Genomic DNA, 12,999 nt, shown 5'->3' on the forward strand with positions numbered 1-12,999 from the left:
TGCGTTAATGGCTTTTTTATTGCCAATAAATGTTTGTGAACAGCTTGTAACAAAACTTAAGCCTGTAAACTGATTTTAATATGAAGGACTCGGGACATTTTTGCTGGGGAAATCCAAAGGATTTGACGTTTATACACGCTCCCGAGAGCCTCTCTTCCGTTCTATGACACCTGAATTGAATGCTTATAATGCCAAAAGAGCTATTCTGTACTGTAATGTCAATGTGTCATGCAAATAAAATGGATTAATTCAAACTATAGTCTCAGCCATATCTGTATAGTCTATCTCATATTATATATATATATATATATATATATATATATATATATATATATATATATATATATATATATATATATATATATATATATATATATATATATACTTTATAATCAGACTGTCATAACTGCAATTACCTCATCTGTCGACATGATGCCGGTGAACTGCAGAGTTGGTGCAAGATCAGATGAACTTTTCTCACCACTGTCATTTTTTTGTGTGCTTTTTTTGTTATTGAAATGTGTGAAGTGTGCAGCGCTTACATATTCATCTAAACGGATATCGCTGCAAATGTATTCCAACTTCTTTTTACTTCTAAGCGAAGAAAAAAAATGAAATTCGCCACGAGTATATCGGGGCCTTGAATCACGTTCAGTCTCTTGTACGTTACATATGCACTGTGCATACGAGCACGGTGCTGGCTGCAGTTCACTTAAAAGCCACCGGTGTCACCAATAACAAGGATTTCTGAATTTTACATATAGCCCCTTTAATTTTTTTCAGTAGAATAAAATAATTAATGCTATTGATGCATTATTATTGCTATTAATGCCATGATTTCTGAATGGTCTGTAGAAAGCAGAATGAAAAATGAAATAGTAATCAAATTCAGTAAGTGTTAGTAAGTGTTGATATTTTGAATTAAAATGTAAAAACTGCAGGCTTTAAAATACATTTAGTAATTTTTGTAATCTTTATTATCTTAAATTTTGCCTTGCAGCTCCCTGAGGATTCCCGGACCCCAGTTTGAAGCCTGCTTTAAAACATAGGAAAGGAGAAGGAGAGTGAGTTTGATTGTGGTGTGACTCACTGATGAAGAGATTTCTCTGGCTCTGCCAACAGTCCCGGAGACTGAGGAGGAAAGGATGCCTGACTTGTCGCTACAATGTAACAGTTGACAACACAAAATGAGATGGACGTGAGTGCAGGCGCTGAGAGGAAGTGAGAGTAAACTCTAATGGAATGAACAAAACAATTGAAGTATGAAATGTGCGCATGCTTATAGGGCATTGACTGAGCGCAAGTCAGCGTTGTCCGTGTATCACTGGCCCGGTTAGAACCAGATCAGACGAGCCATAGCCGAAACAGAGCGCAGCGGCACAGTGTGACTCACTTGAATTATCACCTCCTCTTTGGACTGCTGGAGGACTCCATGTCTCAAAACATCAGCTTTGGGTAAAACCTAACCAACAGTGACAGAAGATATTCTGAAGAGAAGGCGCACAGTGTACCAATTACCAAACACATCACAATGATAGAGAATTTAGAGCAAGGCATAAAAAAGCACCTTAATAGCATAGGTCTCATCTTTAGACAGGTCCTTGACCTTCAGAATTGGACCAAATGAACCTTTCGCTATAAAACCAAGAATCTGAGAAGAGAATCAGATTAGTTACAAAAGACAAAAAACCCATGTGAAAAAGAAGTGCACTTGTACTGAATGTACACTTGTGCTGTATTTCAAATCTTAATAGTATAATTTTAAAAACCTGTACTTATAATATAATATTAATGAAAAAATGCCACTTATGTATACTTAAAGGTGCCCTAGAATTTTTTAAAAAAAAGATGTAATATAAGTCTAAGGTGTCCCCTGAATGTGTCTGTGAAGTTTCAGCTCAAAATACCCCATAGATGTTTTTTTAATTCATTTTTTTAACTGCCTATTTCGTGGCATAATTAGAAATGAGCCGATTCAGGGTGTGTGGCCCTTTAAATCTGGTGCTCCACGCCCCAAGAGCTCGCGCTTGCCTTAAACAACATAAAAAAAAGTTCAAACAGCTAATATAACCCTCAAATGGATCTTTACAAAGTGTTCGTGTAGCTCAGTGGTTAGAGCATGGCTCTAGCAATGCCAAGGTCATGGGTTCAATCCCAGGGATTGCACATACTCAGATACAAATGTATAGTATAATGCAATGTAAGTCGCTTTGGATAAAAGCGTCTGCCAAATGCATAAATGTAAATGTAATGTAAATGTTCGTCATGCAGCATGTCTAATCGCGTAAGTACAGTGTTTATTTTGATGTTTACATTTGATTTTGAATGAGTTTGAGGCTATGCTCCGTGGCTAATGGCTAATGCTACACTGTTGGAGAGATTTATAAAGAATGAAGTTGTGTTTATGCATTATACAGACTGCAGGTGTTTTAATAATGAAAATAGTGACGGCTCTTGTCTCTGTGAATACAGTAAGAAACGATGGTAACTTTAACCACATTTAACAGTACATTAGCAACATGCTAACGAAAGACAATTTACAAATATCACTAAAAATATCATGATATCATGGATCATGTCAGTTATTATTGCTCCATCTGCCATTTTTCGCTCTTGTTCTTGCTTGCTTACCTAGTCTGATGATTCAGCTGTGCACAGATCCAGATGTCCTGCCCTAGTCTAATGCCTTTCATCCAGACGTTAATACTAACTGCCCTTGTGTAATGCCTCAATCATGGGCAGGCATATGCAAATATTGGGGTCATATACATTAATGATCCTGACTGTTACGTAACAGTCGGTGTTATGTTGAGATTTACCTGTTCTTCGGAGGTCTTTTAAACAAATGAGATTTATATAAGAAGGAGGAAGCAATGGAGTTTGAGACTCACTGTATGTCATTTCCATGTACTGAACTCTTGTTATTTAACTATGCCAAGATAAATTCAATTTTTGAATCTAGGGCACCTTTAATGAGAGTACACTTTCATGACTGTTTCTAAACACACTTTAGTTCACTTTGTAATCATGTCAAGTTAAAAGTTTTACTTTAAAGTACAATTTAAATCGTGTTTTGATCATTTTTGTTATGCTTTAAGGAAGTACAATTATTTTGATGTGTTCACTACCATACAAAAGCACATGTAAAGTACTTGATTATAATTTTAACTGTAGTGTGTTATTCGATATAATAACATGACGCTCTAAAATACTTGATTCTGATTGGTCAGTCGCAACATTCTGACATCGGGGTCCGGATCACATTGTCAGGGTTTATTTTGGCATTATCCCTTTCTTAGATGTAAAGTTAATATATTTTATATGTACTAAAGGACAACTTCATTGTTACAGATGTGTTCATTACAAATATATTTAAATACATGACATACAAGTTTCAATAGAAATGACAGTAAAGTATATTTTATAGTGCTGTCAAAACGATTAATTGCATCTAACATAAAAGTATATACACACAAAATTTTGTTATATGGCAGTACACTTAAACCATATTTCAGAGACAACAGAAATAATAACAAATTTAAATACAAAGATGTAACTATAAGTCCTACTTAAGTTTGTCAAACATTTAAAGAATTAGTTCACTTTAAAATGAAAATTAGTCCAAGCTTTACTCACCCTTAAGCCATCCTAGGTGTATATGACTTTCTCACAATCTGAGATATATTAATAAATATCCTGACGCATCCGAGCTTTATAATGGCAGCGAGCGAAATCAACGAGTATGAGCTGAAGAAAGTGTCTCCATCCATATCCATCCATCATAAACATACTCCACACGGCTCCGGGAGTTAATAAAGGCCTTCTGAAGCAAAATGCTGCATTTGTGTAAAAAAAAAATTAAAAATCCATATTTAACAAGTTATGAAGTAAAATACCTAGCTTCCGCTAGACCGCCTTCCATTTTGAAGTTACGGAAAAAAACAGAACTGGCGTCGCGTCGTAAGTTGAATAGGGAAGGCGTAGGACGTAGCGTAAGTTTTTTGAACTGATAGAGTTTTACACTTACTTCGTAAGTTGAATTGAGGGTATGCACGTGACGTCACCGCCGACTGCAAAAGACTGAGTGGCAATGTTTGTTTTCAGCGTGAATGTCGCGAAAAACGCACAAAACACATCCAAAACGGGAAAGAGCTTTTTGATTGACTGTACAAATAGCTTTGACACAAAACTTGAGGTATATATTGAAAAACTGCAGAAAGCAACAGAAAAAATAAGCAAATGGATCACTGAAATTCACAGAAACAGCTGGACTCCAGGCAGATAAACATGGATTTAATCATTTTGTGTCAAATTGTTGGATTTTGAGGTAAAATCATAAATTATATATTGTATTGTTATATATTATGTTGACAACTATCAATTAAATATTTTCCATCTTATATTCTGCATAATTGGGTGTTTTTAAATAAACAACACTGACAAAAACTATACTATAAAACTATATATGTTTTAAGGCTGGACAATATGACGATATAACATTGATATAAGTGATTAAGCGGATTTAGACCTACCTATAATGTAGTTATATAAAATATTCACAGGCAGATTTGCTTTATGTATTTCCCCACCGTCGAAATCAGGCACATATAAATGTCAGGAAACACGATTCCTGGCTGCATGTCAATATCCATGGATTAGGTTTATTTGACATGTTATAAGGAACACTTTCGAGCCCAACCTTTAGTGTAATTCGTTAGTTTTAGTCGTGTTTTCGCAGTTTCCCCTGGTAAATCCAGTCATGCAGCAGCTTCTTTTGCCACTCAGTCCAGCATACCCTCTATATGGAAGGCGGTCTGGTGGAAGCTAGATATTTTACTTCAAATGTGAAGTAAAATATCCATGTGGAGTACGTTGTAGAGCACATGAAAGTGAACTAATCCTTTAAGTTAAACTAATTACATTTACTATAAATTTGAAGTGTGATACATTAAAGGTGATAGAGAGGATTTTTCGTCGACTGAGAAACCAAAGACTGTTACTAAGTTTTTGAAATGAGCGCATGCGTAAGAACAGCCCCCCTCCTTCGAGGGAACGCCTCCCAAAATTTGTGCACGAGTATTGGAACACGAGTGTTTACCACCGGCATTCGCTGTGTCGTGTTTTTTGGATTCATTATGTCGGACTCACCGCAGGTAACTCACAATCAGCAGTTGTTACTCCTGTCTCCTGACAAAAACATTGCATGCGGCGCCTGTGGAGTGTGGAAAGTTACTGGAGCGCGCACGTCTCTCACAAGGAACGTCACGGCAGTGATTGACAAGCCAGAGGGCCAATCGTTTACGCGATAAGTATATCCTTTTTCAAAGTATATTATTTCTGAAATAACAACTATTTTTAAAAGTATGCTAAACAAGCAACAGTTCACACAAAAATTAAAATAATCATAATTTACTCACACTTATGTAATTCCAAACCTGCATGACTGTTTCATCTATGGACTTCTACTCTTCAGAATTTCTCTTTATGTGTTCCACAGAACAAACATAGTCATATGGGTTTGGAACAACAAGAGGAGCATAAATAATGAATTTCTATTTTTGGGTTATTTATGTCACATTTTTAAAGGACTTTATTATATTTTATACCTGTAAATGCATGTGACCAGTACACCTGTGTGGGAATTCCGGCAGGAAAATGGAAATAAAGCCTGGCAGTGCCCACTCTAGATGAGGCCCCTCAGGGTTTGCGTCTGAGGGCCGAGATTGCTCAGAGATGGGGTATTCTCTGTGCTGGGCCCTGCGTCTAAATGGACTGTGATGAACAAGCGGAGCCGAGAGAGATAGGAAGCCCTGATGACATGACAAGGATCTCCTCTTCACCAGTGATGATGATGATGCCTGCAGTGAAAAGGACCTCAATGATAAACTACTGTACAAACATGATACACTTATGATAACATATAATGCATACAGATCAGAAACTGGTGTGCATTCAAACCAATGCAATGCCCCTCAAAACTGTCATTGCATAGCAAAATATAAAATCAAGTGGTATTTCAAAATTGCAGTGGGTGTTTTATTATGGAATGCAAAGAAATTCATACTTTTGTAAGTGAAATACATTTCCAGGCCAACTGTAAGACAATATTCAAATTAATGTTTATAGTAGGCTATATGTTTTCATTATTTTCTACATTATACATAGATTTTATTTATGTATTTTTTTTTAAAAAACCACAAGAACCATTTTGGGTTTCCCAAAGAACAGTGAACAGTTCCATTTTTGCCTTAGTGTGAAGAACGTTTTAATAATCTAAAGAACCTTCTGTGCAAGGAAAGGTTCCATGGATGCTTAATGTTCTTTTTGGAACTATCGATTCCAATAAAGAGCCTTTCATTTTAAGAGTATGTCTTTATTACTAATATCATTTACTCTTGTAAACCATTCTAATAACATTGAGTAAACACATTTAATTGAATAACACATGAGAATAACTGGAACCTCTCATGTGTCAATGTAATCTGAATTTTGCCTCATGAAATTGATATTTTAGCCTCTATTTTAGTCGCACGAAACTGCAAAGCACAATCAATATTTAAATCAGACCGATGTAACTATGTACACACTGCGTTTTTGTACAAACTATATGGAAGGTGTGATTATTAGAGAAGTAAACACTCTTACCTTATTTTTACTCCCGTCGCCGCCCATCACATTTCATAAACAATAAATAAACCACTTGAGGTCTTCTTTAAAAACAAACATATTCTCCCACACAAGTCCGTCAATAAAACGTGAACTCCATGTCAGTTATTTATATCAACTTCTTTTCTTTTCCACACAAAAAAATAACGCTGTTTAAACAAGCACATTATTCGGCGTCCAAATCTTTGATACACATATGAAGCGCCGCCCACTCATTAATATTAACATATAAACACTGATCTCGTTACAGCGATGGACTTCATGCATCAGAAACGTCATAATCGATTGATTGCGTAACTCACATGCTTAGGGACGTAACCTTTTTTCCCCCTAGTAAGTGGATTCTCCATTGGACATTAGAAGCCATGTATTTTTGAACGATAAAATAATTATATCCAATCTTATACTATAGTATATTATGCGTTCTGTATACTTCAGTCTCAGTCTAAGAAATTAAAATGAAGAAATACTTCTTTAAAACACTGTTAATTGTTTTAAAGAATCATTATAATTAATGCATCCTTATTATTACTTATATAATAAACAAAATTACATCAAATCTTTAAATAACTACAATCCAGAAACAAATGGTTTTTAAAAAAAACTACATTTGAAGAGCATTTTGGGGCCTGCTTTTATTTTATTGACAAATTTTAATTTACATGCTTGGTGACATTTAATACCTCCCATTATTTGTACAAAGAACAATACTAAGACACAACTGCCAGACAATATTGCCTGACACAGTGAGGGAAAGAAAATCTAAATATAGTGCTCATTTTTAAACATTCAAGCTGAAACAACATCTTTCACCTTTGAAGCTGACAAGCAAAAACCAGCAGCATCTGAAGACATTATCGAAATGATACAGAAGACAACCACAGATACAAAAATATCAGAAAATATTTTGTGTAAAAAGTGCCATAGTGTTAAAATTACAAAGCATTAATCAGACAGGCTGCAAAAATGGCATAAAACATGACGTCCGAAAACAACTGCTCCACGAACAGAAGATCCTCAGTCCATTTGCTTTTGTATTGCACTATGTAGTAAGTACAGTGGTCAACAAACTAATGTCAAGTACAATTTAATCTTGAGCTCAAATTTTTTGTTTTCTTCACTAATCGTGGGATAATGTGAATTTCAGATTCTTCTTGCTCTTCCTTGTGGCTCCGTCAACATACACCAGTATCTCCTGATCCAGCAGGAGAGCCGTCACAATGCTCGAAACACAAAACAGAGATATCGGAAAGATAAACCGTTGAATTGTGGGACACTGCGAGGATTTTATCTTACTTGAAAAAGAAAGTTTAATCCTGTATGAAGGTCATTTAAATACGTTGAAATGATTCATGGCACAATAGGAGCACATAAAAACAATGTTAGGTGTACAGCACTCGTATTAGACAGTAGAACGACAATCTCAGTCATGGCTTGACCATGGTGCTGGTTTTCGTGTCCACACCCAGCACGGACGTTTAAAGGCACCAGTGGTGAAGATGACTAGGTTTGTTTATCATAGTTCCCACTGACGGGGACTCGGAGAGATACAGCAGTGATTCTTCAAGACCGGGAGTTTCACTTGCGGCGACTGAAGATGCTCTTTTTGCTGGAGCTCTTGTCGGCGGTGCTGAAGCCGATCAAAAGTCTTGCCTTCTCGTCCTCCACCTGCTGCTGGAGGCTGCTGTCTGTTTTCCCATCTGTCGCTTTCCCCCGAGACTCAGAGCCTGAGGCTGGTTTCAACCGTAGCTTCTCCTTTATCATCTATTTATTTTGGGACAGAAGTATGATGGAATTTGAACACTACAACTACACTCTCATATGAATGTTAAAGTTGAGTTTGGTTTGAGAGCGATTACCTGTGCGACCAGAGCCTTACGACTGTCTCTCTTCACAGCCATTGCGAAGTCCAGCCAGGTCCAGGTGTTGTTATGATACTCCAAACAGGGCAGAACCAGGTTCAGATCCTTCCAGTCTACACTGCTCTTCTCTCCCTACAGATACACCACAAGAGAAACGCATAGACACGCTAGGGAATGTGATCAATTGAATATTAAAGGGATAGTTCAGCCAAAATCCGGTTGGCGAGGTCTGAGCGTGCTCTGATGACGGAAGTGATCTCTCGTGTGTATATGTCTATGAGTGCGGGCGATCACTTCAGGCATCAGAGTGCATTCTGACCTCACCAACCGGACACGCAAGGCAGTTGGACATAGTGGTGTATTAGAGGTAAAAAATGATATAAATACTGTTCGGTTTCTCACACAAACTGATCGTTTCGTGTCTTAGGACATCAGTGTGTCGTCACGAACCGCAGGATTTAATTTGGATTTGTCTGTGCAAGTTTTTTTGACTCTTATAGATGGAGTTCCCATTGACATGCATTATAGGTAAAGTTGGAGTTAAAACAGAAACAAAGTCACCTACATCTTGGATGCTCTGGGGGTAAGCAGATAAACATCAAATTTTCATTTTTGGGTGAACTATCCCTTTAACAATAGATATTTGCAATGGTTTTGCTGGAGAAGTAAAACAATAAATATTACAATGATTTTATATACACACACATACACACACATATATAATATATATATATATATATATATATATATATATATATATATATATATATATATATATATATATATATATATATATATATATATATATATATATATATATATATATATACACAACAGTTCTTTCTGGTTCTCGAATCTTATTAGCTGAGAGCCGTGCAATATTCTAGTGATTTATTCTCTCTATTCTAGTACCTTTTCAACGTTCGTGTCACTCCACTTGAAGCGACTGTCATGGCGGATGAGCAAATCTGCTGTATTTTTTACAAAAACTACACTGTAGTTTTAACCCTCTGGCCCTCTTCGTTTAGGTGTCACACTTGCCTTCTTTACGGTCAAAAGCCTTGGAAAGAAACTTTTTTGTTCCTCAGGAAAACCAATGTAATATATTCTTATTCAATAATATTTTTTGATTATTATATAAAATTGTGAGGGTATTTTATGATACTATGCAATATTTGTACAATTTTTATCAACTATTTTTCCCCATTGAAAATAATACACATTTTCTAACATATTTTTTAAATTATTTTTCAATTAAAGCAGTATTCCATGTTAAAATAGTGCCATTTGGTGAGAGTAAAAAAAGAAAAACTTATGCAATGCCATGTTGTAACCACTAGATTCCTATAGAGCTCTATATAAAGTGGCTTATAAATTCTCTAGTGGTTTTTGGACACAAACACTTATTTTTATTAAGTTTTGGATATGGATTTATACTTAGACATTCTCAAGGACTACTTTTTTGTCAAGGTTTAGATTTTTTATTTTTGAAATGTTGATTTGAAGTGTCGGTTTTTGCATTAATTTTACTACAGTCAAACCTGAACACACAGGAGGACATTTCAGTGCTGTGCACTTTGTTTCTGCACAGTGTCTGATTTGTAGTTTGTTTCAACAAAAGATTATCTGAGTTATTGTATTTTTTCGTATTTCCCATTCATTTCCTATGTCGGTCATTTTTGACCGAAAAGAAGGTAAGTGTGACTATTTTTTTTAAGACCCCTTAACATGTCCGAATCATGTCCTTGATTTTTTTGTGTGTTCATATTGCTAATGCGACAAAAGTGTCATCTCATTAAAACGAAGCTACGATTTTTAACAATTCAAAATATAAAATTTGACCGAAGAGGGCCAGAGGGTTAAAGTACACATGAAATCAAAATTGACCTTATTTATTTTGTTAGCTCAAATAGCTAGTTTTGTGGTGAACAATTCATCCGTGCAAGTCAATCCACACAAAAAAAATAGTTTGGCTTCGTAATATTTAATCAGAATCTAAAAATGCTCCTCCCCTCGTCAACGGTGCCCCTTCTCTGATGACATCAGTTTGACGGCATGGGTTGAAATCGCTTAAACCACTCCCTTCCGACCGTTAGTCTGCTATGAGCGAGAGATGGAGAGGAGGAGCATTAAAGTAAAACTCTGCCCTCTATTCAATATTCCGTTTCACTTGTAAATACGTCACAACACTGGAGAAAAGTCGTTTGCAACTTCCGGTTCACGCGGACTTTAAGAGCTTTTTAGACAAGAATGTAGTTGTTTAGACCAGAAATATGGGACTCATCTTTAATAATAGCACCTATTTTACTATTTGTTTAGACGTTTTCCTGGAGATGCGAGCTCCAGGCCGTCAGCGGCCGTTCTGGGGTCGTGTAACCTCCAAGAACAGCTTCATCTCAGCCAGTGGTTCGGGTATTAAAGCAATCATGTCTCTTTAGAAAATTTGTACTAAACCGCTCAATTCATATGGATTAGTTTTACGAACGTTTTTGAAGCGTCAAATTAGTAGTTGCATTGACAGTCAATGGAGGGACAGAAATCTCTCAGATTTCATTAAAAATATCTTTATTTGTGTTCCGAAGATGAATGAAAGTCTTGCGGGTTTGGAACAACATGAAGTTAATGATGACAGAAGGTTCATTTTTGGGTGAACTTAACCTTTAAGAGAAGTATTTTAAAAACATAATTGCCAGGACCAACCTTGTAACTGACGCAGAGGGGAACCTGAGGAATCTTGATGTAGATGAAAGAATTATTCATGGCTGCTCTCTCTTTCATCTTATCAATGTCATCAACAGGATGCTGAATGGGGGAGAGATTAGATAACTGAAATATCTATGATAAGTAGATGCTTTAACTATCATCTCATTAAAATAAAAATACCTCAGGTGGTTTGCGAAAAGACCTCCTGACTCCAGCGGTTCGATTTAACCCTTGCGTGACCCCTTTCCCAGGTCCAAGCCCTCCTATGGAGTCTTCAGAGAGCTGCCTGGGTTTCACGACACCTGTGAATCAAGAAATCAAAAACACAGGACGCAGGTCAGTGGAACAAAAAAACGCAAGGTCTAGAGACGTGTTTTTTAAAAGACTTAAATCTTCTTTTAAGTTAAGCTCCGCATAGCCACGTCATGCGCGAGGCCGAAAAACCGTGAGTGCAACGGTCAAACGGGTCTGTCTAGCTTGCGTTTACATTGAAATGCAATGGAAAAGTAGCACAGAGTAATGGAAAAACATGTTCCGTGTAAACGGCCGCTTGAGACACTCCACAACGTGCACGAAAGTCACCCTGAAGCAATACCAGACACAAAACACTTCAATGTCAAAGGAACGATGAGCTTTTAATAGCCAAGGATGGGCATGACATCAGCAGACAGCAATCTAATACCCTCACAGGAATACAGGGTGGAAAAAAAGAGAAATGGAGAAAAAGAATCGATGTAAACTGATATTGATCAGCATGGGGTAAACTATTGCTGTCAGTACAGCGAGTGCAGAGAGTGGTTAAAACAGGAATGGAAAGAAAATCAGTTCACCAGAAACCAGTGATACTCAAATGGACCAAATACGGCTTTCCGAGAGGATTCCTTTTTTCCCAGTTCTTGTAATTTACAAATGAATTATAATGAATTTTTCTTGTGATATAGTTGAAAATAGTTGTGTATCCCTGTTGTTGTGGGATGGTCACCTCATATGCTCATGACAAGAAAGAAAAGTTCACAAACCTGTAGTAACCAGTCTGAACTTGTCTTCCTCATCTCCAACTTCCTCTTCTTCCACATTTCTTCCAGGGAAGAAAAACCCCATCATCCTCTTGAAGAACTGGTACATTAGCTGAATGGTGAGTGGTACCACATTTACCTACAAATGAAAACATTTTTCAGAAAGAAGAGGACAGGTATATGTGTGATTAAGATCCTCCAGTATTGCAATGCAAACAGCACTGGATTTCATGGTAGTGACCTCAAAGTGCTCTTTCACGGAAATCCCTCCAACCGGGGGGCGGACCTTACTGAAGATGCGGAGGGCAAGCTGGCGTCCTGACTGGCAGGGGCTCTGAGGACGCAGAACCACCTACAACACAGAACATTAGCACAATTACACCCACTTGACTAAAGTAGTTGTATTTGTTTAGATGCCATAAAGCAAAGGAAAAATGGGCATGGTTACATATCCTGCCGGTCAAACCCAACCGAAAATGACTGGACAATGTAAAAATATAAAATAATGAGACAAAAGACGAAGTGCAGGTGAATTTTGTCCAAGCAGGAACATAAAAACTCTCTCAGCAGGCATGTCTGGATGAGGATGAAGGTGTCGGACTAACAAACATAGGATTTTACCCACTCCATACATACCCTTACATGCTGCACAAGAGAAACCAAGCAGAGTTATAAGATTAACACAAAGAAGAGATGTGTACAATGCTAAAATGAACTTGTTGTGGATTGACTGAATGACTAGTTGGAAGCCC

General features: G+C 36.9%; 2 protein-coding genes across 7 annotated transcripts in view; both read right to left on the bottom strand.

Moving 5' to 3' along the window:
• The window catches only part of rskra (ribosomal protein S6 kinase related a), a 12,633-nt gene extending 5,961 nt beyond the window's left edge, over positions 1–6,672 (bottom strand). The window contains exons 1-5 of the mRNA XM_067364353.1: positions 6,646–6,672; positions 5,607–5,858; positions 1,568–1,651; positions 1,394–1,462; positions 1,091–1,160 (exon numbers count right to left, since the gene is read on the bottom strand). Of these exons, the coding sequence (XP_067220454.1) occupies positions 1,091–1,160; positions 1,394–1,462; positions 1,568–1,651; positions 5,607–5,858; positions 6,646–6,672 (502 nt within the window). The remainder of the gene's footprint in view (positions 1–1,090; positions 1,161–1,393; positions 1,463–1,567; positions 1,652–5,606; positions 5,859–6,645) is intronic.
• A 623-nt stretch (positions 6,673–7,295) lies between these two features.
• Positions 7,296–12,999, bottom strand: part of LOC137004567 (bridge-like lipid transfer protein family member 2) — a 30,487-nt gene continuing 24,783 nt past the window's right edge. For all 6 annotated transcript variants that reach the window (XM_067365008.1, XM_067365010.1, XM_067365011.1 and 3 more), the window contains 6 exons: positions 12,489–12,599; positions 12,251–12,386; positions 11,412–11,533; positions 11,229–11,330; positions 8,526–8,660; positions 7,296–8,430 (listed from right to left, as the gene is read on the bottom strand). In XM_067365008.1, the coding sequence (XP_067221109.1) occupies positions 8,245–8,430; positions 8,526–8,660; positions 11,229–11,330; positions 11,412–11,533; positions 12,251–12,386; positions 12,489–12,599 (792 nt within the window). In that variant the 3' untranslated portion in view covers positions 7,296–8,244. The remainder of the gene's footprint in view (positions 8,431–8,525; positions 8,661–11,228; positions 11,331–11,411; positions 11,534–12,250; positions 12,387–12,488; positions 12,600–12,999) is intronic.

Source organism: Chanodichthys erythropterus, chromosome 17 (genome assembly GCF_024489055.1).
Source record: "Chanodichthys erythropterus isolate Z2021 chromosome 17, ASM2448905v1, whole genome shotgun sequence".
Classification (NCBI taxonomy): domain Eukaryota; kingdom Metazoa; phylum Chordata; class Actinopteri; order Cypriniformes; family Xenocyprididae; genus Chanodichthys; species Chanodichthys erythropterus.